This window comes from Somniosus microcephalus, chromosome 2 (genome assembly GCF_052327205.1).
Source record: "Somniosus microcephalus isolate GS21.2 chromosome 2, FLI_Smic_1.0, whole genome shotgun sequence".
NCBI classification, from domain to species: Eukaryota; Metazoa; Chordata; class Chondrichthyes; order Squaliformes; family Somniosidae; genus Somniosus; species Somniosus microcephalus.
In genome coordinates, this window is record NC_140988.1 from 111,096,942 (window position 1) to 111,111,484 (window position 14,543).

The window sequence follows — 14,543 nt, forward strand, 5'->3', positions numbered from 1 at the left end:
GGATCTAATGGCTAAATGACTCAGCATTATCCATTTGGCCATTGAAGGGGGAAGAAAATTCCTGATTTAAAGGAATGCGAGTCTTCCTGCTTGTGCTCCGAGCTGCTGCTTTGTCTGTTTTGAATATTGCCAGTGTATATAATGCTTGCCAGAGTGAACTTCCCGACTTCCAAGTGTGAATATAAATACAAATTATCTCTAACTATTTTAACTGCATCTCAACTCTTAGTCAGCAGGTTTGTGGCTTTAGCCCAAGCAATGTTTATACAGCACACATGGATATCAGAAAGTGAGCGTATGATTCTTGCAAAAATAAATCATAAAGTAGTTCCTTTAGCTGTAGTCAAATTATAATAAAAATATGCATGTTTTAAATTAAATCATTGATAGCCAAACTAGTTAGAGATAATGTTGTCTTCAGTTATATTACTACTACAGGGTATTTTCATTAATAAAGGTTTATTTTATAAATGCTGCCCACAAAGGTTTTTGTTAGCTGTATCCTGTTTTTACTAAGAGTAGAGCCTTTGCTTGTAACCATTTAAATAAATCTCCATTTGCTGCACTATATTGCTGACTGCTTACTGCCGAGCAATGTGCTCACTGACTAATATTCTGCATTTTTGGAATTTGTGTGATTTCCCACTTCCCGATTCAAATCTGCAGGATGATGTTGTTGCTTCTGACCCTGCTTCTCCTCTTCCAGCTTCACTGAGGCTGCCTCCTAGAGGTGGTCTTATATTGGTTTTCCTTTGTAATACTGTGACTGGAAGAACATCCTTCTTTAATTTGTACTTTTCAACAAAACAAATTAGGCAGCATCTTAAAGTGCCGTTCTATTTTCCATTTTTTGTATCAGTGGAAAATGCTTTATCAGCACAGTAGCCTGCTAAATAGCATTCAGAACATGCATTTAAGCACAAACCAGTGTGAGCATGCTTCCCACCTATTCTGTTACATAAATGATGGCAGTGCCATACTAGCATGATCAGTACAACAAAGCAAACTATTCAGTAATAATGATCAGCTACATGATACAGTAGGTAGGAATCATCTTTTTCCATTCAGCAAGGATGTTCATGTATGAACAGATGCAAAGAAAGTTTGTGTTCAAAAATCTTTTAAGTTAATTTGTCTATGCACCAAATATAGAAGCAGTCTTGATTAACTGAGGCTTTTTCCGTTAGAAGAATGCAATTTACAGGGTAGTTATGATAGATGTGTTTAAAATGATGAAACAGTGGGACTAGGTAGATAGAAGCAGTCTGTTTCCAGTAGTTGAGGGGTCTAGAACAAGGGGCCACAGATACAAGATTAAATGTACGAGATTTACAACAGAGAGTGAGAGAAGTGTCTTTACACAGAGAGCTGTGAGGCTGTAGAATTCGCTTCCAGGGCTAGTGGTCGAGGCAGAAACTATGTCAGCTTTCATGATTAGATTGGATAGATGGATGAAGGAAAAGCGGTTGAAGGGAAATGGGAACAGGATGGGTAAATGTGATTAAGATTGTGGAGGGTAAACGCCGATATGCAATGGTTGGGTCAGATGGCCTGTTTCCATGTTTTAACTTCTATGTACCTGTACTTCTATACTAGAAAAAGAATCTGAAAGCTGCATATCTTAGAATGACAGGCCAGAACTTAAAAAGATAAAGGGTGGAACATTCAACTTGGGTGGACGTGTAAAATGGACGATATCAGATCGGCCATTATACACCCAGCCCGACTGTTCTTTCCATTGGCATCACCGAAGTTGAAAGATCTGGCGAATTATGTCTTGGCGAAGATTAGTTAATATCCATTATTTGGTCGGAGGACTATTCAGCTTTCTTTTGTGTTTGTGCGTGCGTGTATTTTGTGCTGTATTGAACTGCAGCACACTGACCAGTTATTTTATTATGCCATCCAGTGGTTACAACCAGAGCTTACAAATGTGTATCCTTTGAAAATACTGCACCAAGTTTATTGCTGCACCATCCAGCAGTGAGCAAGGTTGCCAACTCTCCAGGATTGCCCTGGAGTCTCCAGGAATTAAAGATTAATCTCCAGGACACTGCTGTGAGCAACCCAGAAGAAAAATCATAGAAGCTTTAAAATAAATTGTGCAGTTTTTCATTTTCTTTCAACACTTTTGTTCATTAGTTAGAAAAATATTGATGAGGAAGAAAGGCTGTTTGACTAACTGTCAAGAATCATCCAATCAGGTAACGAAGAGTCTGCTCGCTTTCCAGTTGGTGTGGGAAGGCGGTGCACCCCAAGGTTGGATGTGTCAGGCAAATAAATGGCCGGAGTGTGGGGCAGGGTGGACGGAGGCGAGAGGTCATGTGATGAAACCTCCTGGAATACGTCCAACCTGAGTCGGCAACTCTAGCAGTGAGAAATGTCTACACTGGATAGCAATAGGCAGTATCGTTTTCTGTTGCTGAAAGGAAGGTATAAGATTATAAAGCAAAAAGAGAGGAGACAAAGAAAATGGACTTCAAATGAAGGAGAGAAAAGGGCAAGCAAAATGTCAGTGGCTGATTAGATGCAAATTTCTCATGATTATCAAAGGAAAGGAATTTATATTCCGCCTTTCACAACCTCACTAAGCCCCAAAGTGCTTCATAGCCTCATTTAGAAGCTCATTGGCACAGCCAGGAGCAGCTGTAACAGTCAGTGTACTCCGACACTGGATCAGTAACTCATGAATGTCAATTTGACCGTGGATCTTTTGTTCAAGTTTAACTAAAAGTTTGTGGCCTAGAAATTCGACTGCGACACGAAGGTTGCTGATGTCACCGTGGCCGCGGGTAAATGGCCGCCGAAAATGGTGGCGTCGGTAGGAGTGAAAAATTTGCGTTGGGGAATTAAAGATATTAGCCCAGCGCTAAACTGACCATGTACCACCCTCCTGGTGGCGTTAGTCCCGGCATCAGTCCTGAATGTGGCATCCAGAAGTGGTGTTGCATCTTCCAACAGCTTCTGGAAGCGAGGCTATGATTTCACTAGGCATTGTGGGATATTAAAAAGGCAATGCATTGATGTTTGCTTAAAAGGGCAATGCCTTCTGAACTAATAAAAATGAAGTACAAAAATGCAGTTTTCAGCCCTTACAGCTCAACTGCCTTTAAAAAAAAATTGTATTTGAAAAAAAATTCACAAATGGGAGTCTTTAGCTCTTAAAGCTGAATTCCCTTCCGCACCTCAAAATTGGGAAAAGTGCTTCAGCACTAACACAAATGGCTCAGCAAGCCAGGGAAGAGGCACCCAGGGTCTCGCACACCGCACTCCAGCTTTGTGCAGGGGATCAGCACTGCAAGAGAGGTCCTCTACCCACAGGGGCCAGGAGGCCCTTCAGAAAGAACAATGTGGAACCACATCACCAAGGTCACAGTGTGGCCCCACAACCTGGCTCCAGTGCCCAAAGAAGCTTCATGACCTCAGACCACTGCTCAAGGTCAGTGAATGCATCTTCAAAAGCCGCCTCCTACCAACTACATCACCAGCCTCTCACACTTCTCAATGCATGACTCCTCCACCCCGCCCCCAATTACTCACAATCTGTACCAATCACGAGGAACACCTCCCATTCCTAGCTTCACCTCACTCCCTTGGAGGAGACGCTGCTGGCCATTCTTGGCAGGGGCATGGCTGAGCCCTTGGCCAGCGGCGGGGCTGAAAGGATACAAGATGCTTGTATTCTCGTACGTTACCCTCCTTCTGGCATACACCTCTTGCTTTTCCACCCTCTCCTCTGGGTTTTCATGGTGAGCTGAGGACCCAGCGCTAAGGACCAAGTTCGCCAAGGTGACGTTAAGTCAACGTTGCATGCCGACTGACGTCACCCTCTCCCTAAATTAAATTTCCAAGGCCATCGCTTTTACCCGCAGCGCTGCCGACCCTCGGAAAATGGCTAACACTCGGGACCCGCCACCAGCTGGCGAAAGAGCGGCGGCTGCTGTGTTTTCGCAAAATTTTGCTGGTAACGGGTGACATAAAACACCCGAATTTTTAGCCCTTAATGTTAAGTGTAACACATTGCATATAGTTTGTCCTGCTCGGTTTCTTCTATAATGGTCCATGTGAATTCCAAAATGTCAAACTGCACTACAGAGATCAAACATAAAGTGAGTAGTTCCTTTTTTCAAAGCAATTGAAATATATTTATTTTACAACTTGTGCGTGCAGGATTGTAGTTAGAGATTAAAATGGATTAAACAATATATCACAAGCCATGCTTTCTTTGGCATATGGTTGCAAAGCAAAATGAACATTCTGGAACGGACCTTAGTGATGCTTTCACAAGGATTCAAGGAAGTGAGGATAATGTAGGAGTTGCAATGAATGGCTGCTGTTTTCTAGGCTTTCTGTGGGTAATTCCTACATAAGTCCTTATACTGAAAAAAATAAGTTTGATCATTAGTAAACTTTTAGAGTATGTTTGTTAAGAACCAAAAAAAGGAAATACCTAACCCTTAATGACCTTAAAGGTTGTAAAATGGATTAAAAGCAAGTAGTAAAGATGACGAATTGAAAGCACCTCCAGTTTTCCCTGTGTCTTGTGGTGAGAGACTGGAACACAATCACTCGATCCTGATAACTAGGTTCATGCGCAAAGATAGTTATGATGAAACTATCTTAAAGCATTGTTGGGGCAGTCAGAGTCAGAGATATCCCTAACAGAAGACTGAAGTTCAACAGAGGGCCTTAACCAGGTGGATGAGGTAGATGCAGCCATGATGTGGATTTAAACCTTAGGGAATTTGCGTAAAAGAAAAAGAAAGAACTTGCATTTATATAACGGCTTTCGTATCCTATGGTCATCCTAAAGTGCTCCACAGCCAATGGATTACTTTTGAAGCACAGTCGCTGGCAGCCAAACATGGCAGCCAGTTTGCACATAGCAAAGTCCCACAAACAGCAATGAGATAAATGACTAGTTAATCTGTTTTAGTGATGTCTGTTGAGGGATAAATGTTGACCAGGACACCAGGAGAACTCCCCTGTCCCTCTTCAAATAGTGCTGTGGGAATTTTACGCACACTTGAATGGGCAGATGAGCCCTGGTTTAAATTCTCAACCAAAAGTGGCACCTCTGGCAATGCAGCACTCCTTTGATACTGCATTGAAGTGTCAGCCTAGATCATGTGCTCAAATCTTGCAGTTGGGATTGATTAGGCTAAAATATAGGATAAATGATTTGGAAAGTCAGTTGTGTCACAATAATTTACAGTTCCTCAATCTGCCTCAAGGAACAGAAAGCAGATATGTGACTATATACCTGCAAAAGACTCAACTTGAGGCACTACTCATACCAATCAACACTGGAGGTGTATTGAACTCATCTCAAGTACAGTGAAGGGAGATCATTTTTCAACTCCTATGGTTTCCTGTAAAAGAGGAGATTGGAAGGCTGATCAGCAAGGGAGGTAGTAATAATTGGTAGGTGGATCAACCTAGGTTGTTCTTGTGTTCAGTTACAGACTAATTTGCCTCCTTGGTCTTTCAGCCAGAGAATGCAGCATAGTATCAGAACCAAAGAAAAAAATCAAAAATGGATAAGAGTTGTGTTCTTTCTTCCCTGCCATCTCCTGAGGCTAAAAACTCAAGTGCAGCTGGTACACATTCACTGTCAGAACTCACCCTGTTACGTTAAGCTCAATTATGTCTCCCTCCCTTCAGCCAAATCCTCTTACTACTCCAGGATTATCCTGGAGCGCAAGAACAACCCATGGCTTCTTTTTTTTCATAAGCTGCCTCCTCAAACTCCTTTTCCCCCCAACTCCTCCACCGTCTCCTCTTCGCCTTCCTCGTCTATGTGCTGCCTCTCAGTGACATCATCCGCAAGCACAAAGTCAGTTTTCATTCCTATGAGCTCTACCTCTTTGCCATTCCCTTGATCTCTCTTGTGCTGTGAGACTGTCCATCTGACATCAAGTCATGTACGAGTCAACATTTTCTCCAACTGAATGTCTGGAAGACCAAAACCATCATTTTTCAGTCACCATCCTAAACTCCATTCCGTTGACTCAATTCTCAGGCCATTTGTTCAGGCTGAACTAAACGGTATCCTGTCAATCCAAAGCAGGCTTTCAAATACCACATCATATCCATCACCAAGGCCATTTACTTCCATCTCTACAATATTGCCTACCTCTGCCCCTTCCTCACCTCCACTGTTGTTGAAACGCTTATTCATACCATTGTCACGTCTAGACTTGATTTCTCCAGTGTCCTCATTACTGGCCTCTAATGCTTCTTAAACTCCAATTTGTTTTCACTTTTTCTTCACCCCTCCCCCCCACCCCCCACCCCCTATGTAATGTTCTGACAACTTTATTACATTAAAGGCACTATATAAATGCAAGTCGTTGCCGTTTCCATGTGATGGCAATGCCAGCAAGTTAATGGCATAGGATCAGCTCCATGCAACCAAACTAAATATCACATAATTGGGACAAAAGTTTTTGTATTTTTCTATTACTTTTTTTAATTACAAGTTGTAAATTTACTTTAAATTAGTCCTATAGATATTCTATTACAGAAAGACTACCAGGGAAAAATGAGTGTGGTTTGCACCACACGCTAGCGCCACAACATGGCGCTAAAATGCCGTGGAGAGCTCTACTGACACCTGATGCTGGTTCCAGCGCCGCACAACATATCGGTCTTGCCGGTAGCGCTGCGGCTGAACTGGATTGCCGGGGAACTCGCCATCAAGGAGATCGTGACATCAGTGAGTGGGCATCAAGTGAGCATTGCACAATCTCCCAACTTCGTTACAGCCAATGAACTTAATGGCTGGAGAAAGCAACGACAGGTTGAGCTGGCATGCAGCAGCAGGAAGCCGGCTCCAGCAACACTATTTAAAAGGGAATATCACCAATCACTCGCACCTGACAGGGTTTTGAAGTTTGAGTGGCTGTGAGCTACTTCCTGCTACTGCAAGAGCTTTCTTTAGTAATTTCAAGGTTCTTTGGTATCAGCGAGTGTTCGAGCAAGTACAAAACTCCATAATTATTTCTGAAAAGCTTCAAACTACAACACTTGCTAAAAGTCACGGGGGCTGTACTGGCAGTGGACCTCGCCCTCCAGGATCTACAGCGGAGGCAGCGAGAAAGACAGGAACATGTGCGCAGTGGGAGGAGGAGGGCCATCAGGGCTCTCAACAGGAGACCTTACCCTCCTAGGGTCTGCCAACATCACTTCTCCTACCTTCAATTAAGGGAGGAGCAGTGTATTAGGAGGCTCTGCTTTACCAAGGAGGTGGTCACAGAACTCTGCCACCTCCTGCAATCAGACTTCCAGCCTCAACAGCTGTCCCAATGGGAGTCAAGGTCACCGTGACCCTCAATTTCTTCGCCAGCAGATCCTTCCTGTCTGCAGCAGGAGACATATCTAACATCTCACAGTTCGTCGTCCATCACTGCATGCGGGAGGTCACTGAGGCTTTCTACAGCAGGTGAAGGGACTACATTGGCTTCCCAATCACCAGAGAGAAGCAGGATGAGCATGCATGTGGCTTTGCCAGGATAGCGGGCTTCCCGATGGTGCAGGGCGCCATCGACTACACCCACGTGGCTTTGCGGGCACCACATAACAATCCTGAGATCTTCCGTAACCGCAAAGGCTACCTCGAGGTCATCCTGCAAGGCCATCTGCAGTCTCCCTCATGCTGCAGCCACTATGGTAGCACTGTGTAAGAGCACTAGGATAGGCAAAGGCACATGCAGGACAGTCACTAAGGGAATGCACAAGGGTGATTAGTTGTTTTCTTGATGTCATATTGGATGGATAGATATATAAAGTTGAATTGGAAGGTTTGCTTTGTGGTGGCTTTTATTTCAGCATTGTGGCCAAGAGGCTGCTGTGATGGTCAGTAACAGAAGGAAGGTAAGATGTGGGACTAATGTTGACAGGAGAATTGAAGTTGTGGTCACTGGTACCGCAGGCAGGTGATGTCATCCCGGATATCCCAGCCAAAAAGAGGCTGTCTGAGTTGCTTCCTTCCTCCCGCTTCCTCCTCTTCTGTTTCTTCCTCTTCTGCTCTTCCTCCTCCTCCCCCCTCTGTGAGCAGCTTGTCCCCTTTGCTGTCTCTGCTCATCTCCATGTCATTCTGCTGCCCAAGCAGGACTGCAACTAAAGCTCCCAGGACTGGGAGCAAGTGATCTTCTCGGAGGCCTTCCTTTAAAAGCCAAAGCCTTGCAAACGACCAGCAGCACTCTCTGCACACTAACATTTTTTTAAATGTCTTACACCAAGCCACTACTCAAATAGACTGTACAGGAACCAGTACAAAAGCAAAAATCATAACTTAACCTCAAAGTTGCATGTGTCCTTTTAAGTACCGCTGGTTGGGAGGGGCGGGGGGGGTCCGTCATATAGCTGATTGCATGTTCAGCCGGTCGTGTTTTGGAGAGGGCATTCAATGGAGCGGCGACGTTCAAAATAGCAGATTGTGCGTCAATTCAACGTTGCACGCTGATCAACGTCACGATCTGCCTCATTACCATTTTTGTAGCGAACGCAGGCAACGGCTGCGCTGCTGACCTGCACAAAATGACGGTCACTGTGGGCCGCACCAGAAGTGGTCTGAAGCAAGGTGGCCGCCATTTTTTGACCAAATCGGCCTTAACAGCTGACGGTAAGAGGTGTAATTTCGCGGCCAAAGTCACCATAGTAAAATGTCTTCAAAGATTGATGATCTATATATAGAATTGTAAATGTATCTTTTTTCCCCAGTATAATGGTTGACTTTACATTGATCATGCCTGTATTGATAAACCACCACTAAGAGTTCAACATTCTGTTTCTGCAGACTGCTTCAGGGGAGGAGCTGGGTAGGTGGCTTGGTGTTTTACTAGCTGAAACCGGTTCTTCCACAGACCCAGCAGCCCTACATTATGATTACATTGATGTAGAAACAACTTCAAGTGTTATACAGACCGCAAAACAGTGCTTCAAGTAAGAATTTATTTTAGTCATTGATAATTTTTGATAAAACGTAAAAAGAAATGGAACATAGATACAGTATTAAATACTGCAGTTACCTTCACAGGTTAATCACTTCTTATTTTGTAAATTTGGACAGGTTTTTAGATACAATTGTATGGGTTCCCTGTTTGTCTTGATTTTCATGACACGGTGGTAAATATTTTTTTTTTTTAAGCTATTTGTGCGAATAATTATTTAATTTCACGGATCGGTAGTGAGGTACTTATAGCAAACAGTAGCCTTGTGCTGTTTAATGCTTTCTTATAGAGAGCCCTTGGAGAGGGTGTAGAGGAGATTTACCAGAATGATACTAGGGATGAGAAAATTCAGTTATGTGGAGAGACTGGAGAAGCTGGGATTGTGCTTCTTAGAGCAGGTTAAGGGGAGATTTGATAGAGGTGTTCAAAATTATGAGGGGTTATGTAACACTAAATAAAGAGAAACTGTTTCCACTGGCAGGAGCTTTGGTAACCAGAGGACACAGATTTAAGATAATTGACAAAAGAACCAGAAGGGAGATGAAGAGAATTTTTTTTCGGCAGCGAGTTGTTATGATCTGGAATGCACTGCCTGAAAGGGTGGTTGAAGCAGATTCAATGCTAACTTAAAAAACAGAATTGGATACAAACTTGAAAAGGAAAAAAATGCAGGGCTATGGGGAGAGAGTGGGACTAATTGAATAGCTCTGACACAGGCACAATGGATCGAATGGCCTCCTCCTGTGCTGTAAGATTTTATAGATATCTTTAAGCGTTGCAATCCATTAATATTGGCCCGTATTTTCCGATCGGAGGCTTCCTGCGTGCAGAGGCCTCTGATCTGGAAAAAATTTACGGACTTACCTGAGGGCTCCCAAGGTGCATATACTTCAGCTCCTGGGCCCCTCCAACTCGAAATGTATAGGGCTCACGTATCCCAGAGGCGCATGCGGTTCGCAAGCGTCCCTGGGATCACGTGGGCTATGGGGAGGCAATAGGAGAAGGGAAGCTCCCTTCATACACTTGACAGATAGACCTGTCAAATATATGAATGGAAATCACAAAACACAATAAAACATTACATAATTTTTTTTAAATCACATTTTTTAAAAGTTGAAATTACAATAAATTAAATATTTTAAACAAAAATTAAATTTTTTGAAAAAAATAAGTTTTTTACGGGGCTAAAAATAAATTTATCTTTTTTAAAACATTTTTAAATCATAAATGAGTGAAAAAAAAAAATTTTTAAACTTTTTTTTCAACTCTTATGCTGGTAAAAGCAAGCCTTTCCAGGCGTAAGATTTCTAAGGGTTTTCTGCAGGTGGAGGGTCTCCAGAAAGTGGAACTCTCCGCCCGCAGAGGCCCTTCTCCAGGGCAGGCGTCTGATCTGTCAAGAGCATTCTTGACAGATCGGAAATGCCGGTTTTCAGCACATGCCTGAAACCGGCATTTCCGATGTCCCTACGGGTGGGTACACAGCGCGTACGCACCCGTGGGGGTCGGAATATACGGCCCATTAAGTTTTTTATGCACACGCAAGTACAAAACACAGAATTGCTGTTATCAAAGCAAATAACAGTTTGAATTTAAGACTGAACTGGTTAAGCAAAAGCAGATTTCATTTAGAATTTTTACTGCTTTTATATTTTACAGTCAGTATGCAGCACATAAAAAACAAGGAGTTAATAAAGCACGACAGGCAGAGAGTAATGTATCAGCCGTATAAATGTACTAATCCTAACAGTACAATGATATCACACACTGGAGCAGAAATGTACTATGTCACTGTGTAGTCAGATGCTGGTTTCCATCTGTGATTCCACATGTGGCGAGTTCTCAATTTAACAATGCCAATGGGAGTACAGGCAAGACTCTTTGCAATAGGGAAACATGGATGGAGAATTATCCCAGTCTGCTGTCATCCACTTCCTAGCTCAGTTCACAGTAGCATTGATGGAACAGTGAAGGAAAGCCACTTCTCTCCCACACTTGCTGCAGACCAGGGAGAAAAAAAGGAGTTTACCTTGAAAAGAACAAAAGAATCATTGCTGGTACCCAGGGTGAGGGTGACCCTGCAGTGTAAGTGCTGGGGTGCACCCGCCAGAAACTACTTCTGCTGACTCCAGCGGGCAGCCAGAGGAGATTCTTTGATTTCCATACCAATAGCAGGTGCCTGCGTCATTAGGGACGCACCTCAAATGCCCACAAGTCAGAAGAAGCCAATACTTCTGGCAGAAGGTGCCAGGACTTCCCCCAGAAACATGTTCGATTCCGACCCTTTTATAAAGGAATATAAATTGGAAAATATTATAAATCTTTGGAAGACTTGCACCAGCTAAGAGACCAGCGTGCCTTGTCTCACTAGACATACTACCACCTGGTGGGTTTCCAGCTCTGGGAGAACCTCTCCCCTGGCCACCCCACCCCCCCCCCCCCCCGGATGTGGGTGACCTTATTTGGGGCTTGCAAAAGCTGTGACCCAATCAAGGCTCCATGGAAGCTGGCAGGGAAGACCGGGATCCAGCATACCCAGGTTCCAACCTAATTTCTGGTCCTTCTGCCACACTCCCACTGGATTTGCAGCGGGAGTACTCCAGAAGTGCAATTCATTTTCACCCCAAAATGCTTAATATGTTAAGTATTCATCTTTCGCCAATCATTTTTTTTTCTCTCTTTCAGTTTGTTACACAGACGGTCGATATCGCCAAACAGATATGGTGGCAACATCGCTAACGGATATGCATGTCCTCGTGGAGTCTCTCTTCATTACGACGATGTACCTTGCCTAAATGGAACAGTAAGGCATTTGAATTAGCATGGTATCCTTGGCAGTCTTTTTATACAAAATCAAAACCAATCAGTGCAAAGAAATCAGTTCAGTAAGGGAAATACAATAACACTGGAAAACAGCAGGAGTGCAATATTGTGGCCGAGATTTTCTTTTCTTGGATCCAGGTGATAATATTGACAAATGTTTAGGCACAGATACAACTTATTTTTTGTCCTTGCAAAGACTTTCAATTTGCCATTGACCTAGCAGAGCTTAGAAATAGTGCAGTAGGGAAGCTGTCTTGCAGTTTGTTTTGTGTACAAGAGGAACGCATGTAAAGATTAAATTGAAATATTGAGAATTTATGCAAAATTATGATTTCAATCTTAATTTTTAGTCAAATAGAAAATATAGTTTGCCTAGGAGTGATTAGAAAACACTAATCTCATCAAGGAGTTCAGTCACACCATAAACTAAGAGAGCAATGTTGGTTAATTATAATTACAGGCTAATTAGTTATTGCCCAAAGCTCTGATAACCTGGTTAAATAAGTAAGTGAATGCACTGAAGCACTGGAAAGTCTACCACCATTTTGTGACGTAAGCACTGCAAAAACTAGCAGAATAGTTGTTACAGTTGTTGGGAGCATTAAAAGCTTTTGACCTTGCAGTTGTATAATGAAGTCATTCTGCGCAATTTATATCCCATAACCTTATACTGTAGTGGCTCTCTGTGAACCATCTGAATTGAACCAACAGTTGTAGAGTATTTTGAGCAGCACACACTGCTTGACAATGTCATCGTTCTCTTGCATTTTATGCTTCAGTTATGCTCAGAGATGGCACAGCAGCATTCAGAATCAATTTTTGATGACATGGGTGCTTTTAGTGCAGAGGTTCTGAATTGTATTTGTTCTTTTGTGCCTGTTACTGGAGGGAGGAAGAACAAACCTTTTAGCATTAGTCTCTTGAACAAACATTCTTCCTCAGTGCACTGGCCTTTATACATTCAAAACCATGTAAAAACCATCCTTTGAATTTGATGGAACTAAATTTGAAGACTAACCCAGCAGTTTCCACAGCACTGAATCGAGTCGGTTTTTTAACATTGTGCTGCTACAAATTGTCCTTATCCTTGCTATTAATGCCAACACTGATTGTACAGATGCAATTGTGCCGAAATTTTATTTTGGTAAAATGTTATATTTCGCCTCATGATTCAAACACTGAAGGCATGAATAACAAAAGAAACAGTTTCATGAATGATGTGATAATAGCAGGATACAGGGTGCAGAAAGAATGTGAGCCTTGTTCTTTTAGCATTTTATGCTTTGGCTGCATTTACAGTTATGCAATATATTTTTTGGCAATTTGTAGGCTCTGCATTTAGTCTGCATGTTTTTACTTCTAACAGCTGAAGCTTGTTCTATATTATATATCGCAGGAACAAGAGGTTTTCACTACTAACGATAGTACGCTCTGGTATGAGGAGGTTCACGGTGACAGCACTGACCTGTACGACAATGTTCCACCACCAAAACCAATTGCCCGCAAATCGCAACCACTTGGGGTCCAGAGTAGGCTTTCCACTGAGAAACTGTCCTCTAAAAATAACAAAACTCTTGCTTCTTCACCTCTGTCTTCCACGCGGTCTACTAATAAAACTAACAGCTCTGCTGCGGAAAAGGGAGCAGTCAAGACAGCCTCGCAGGTACTTCTGTAATCCACGAATTGTATGATTACACTCACTCTGTGGCATTATTATGTCTATGCATTTCCAAAAACAAATCAGTGCCCTTTTTCCAGGCAGAGTAAGTATTAACCACCCAAGTTTCTAAATAGGCATTTTTAGCCTGATTGCACTGTGTTGCACCTTGAGTATTGTGTGCAGTTTTGGTCGCTTATCTGAGGAAGGATGTTCTTGCCATGGAGGGAGTGCAGCGAAGATTCACCAGACTGATACCTGGGATTGGGTCAATTGGGCTTATACTCGCTGGAGTTCAGAAGAATGAGAGGGGATCTCATTGAAACTTATAAAATTCTAACAGGACTAGACAGACTAGATGCAGGAAGGATGTTCCCGATGGCGGGGGAGTCCAGAACCAGGGGTCACAGTCTAAGGATAAGCCATTTAGGACAGAGATGAGGAGGAATTTCTTCACCCAGAGAGTGGTGAACCTGTGGAATTCTCTACCACAGAAGACAGTAGAGGCCAATTCATTAAATATATTCAAGAAGGAGTTAGATATATTTCTTAAGGCTAAAGGGATCAAGGGATATGGGGAGAAGGCAGGGACAGGGTACTGAATTTGGATGATCAGCCATGATCTCATTGAATGGCGGAGCAGGCTCGAGGGGCCGAATGGCCTACTCCTGCTCCTATCTTCTATGTTTCTATGTTACCTGTACTAAAAACTTTGGGGGTGAATTTCAGAGAGGATCCTTCTACTTGTCCAATATAACTTTGACAGAAGAGCTGCAGAATCCCCGGAAAAACAGTGTAAGTGGCAGTTATGCCGGATATCTGGTAGTTACACAACTCTTCTACCGCAGACAAGTGGGAGAACTCCCACGGAAATTCATCCTCTATCTATGTAAATTATTATCTTAGATGTTAAGGAAACAGTTTGGAATAGCGTTACGCTAATTTTAAAGTTTTATCAAATCATCCCAACTTCATTGCTCTTGGGATTTTATGGTTCTGTTTCCAGCATGAGGCAACTACTTTGAATAATCTCTAGTTACATGCTATGTTGCCATGTGTGTTCAAGTGAACTGGAAACTGATTCAATTACATGCAGCACAGAACTCTATTTT

General features: G+C 42.8%; 1 protein-coding gene across 3 annotated transcripts in view; it reads left to right on the plus strand.

Annotated features, from left to right (window-relative positions):
- The window catches only part of afap1 (actin filament associated protein 1), a 330,702-nt gene that overhangs the window by 287,813 nt on the left and 28,346 nt on the right, over positions 1-14,543 (plus strand). For 2 of the 3 annotated variants that reach the window (XM_085961897.1, XM_085961906.1), the window contains exons 11-12: positions 8,801-8,946; positions 11,637-11,754. In XM_085961897.1, coding sequence (XP_085818023.1) covers positions 8,801-8,946; positions 11,637-11,754 — 264 coding nt within the window. Of the gene's footprint in view, positions 1-8,800; positions 8,947-11,636; positions 11,755-13,170; positions 13,438-14,543 lie in introns of all 3 variants that reach the window. The other variant, XM_085961916.1, reaches the window with a different exon arrangement.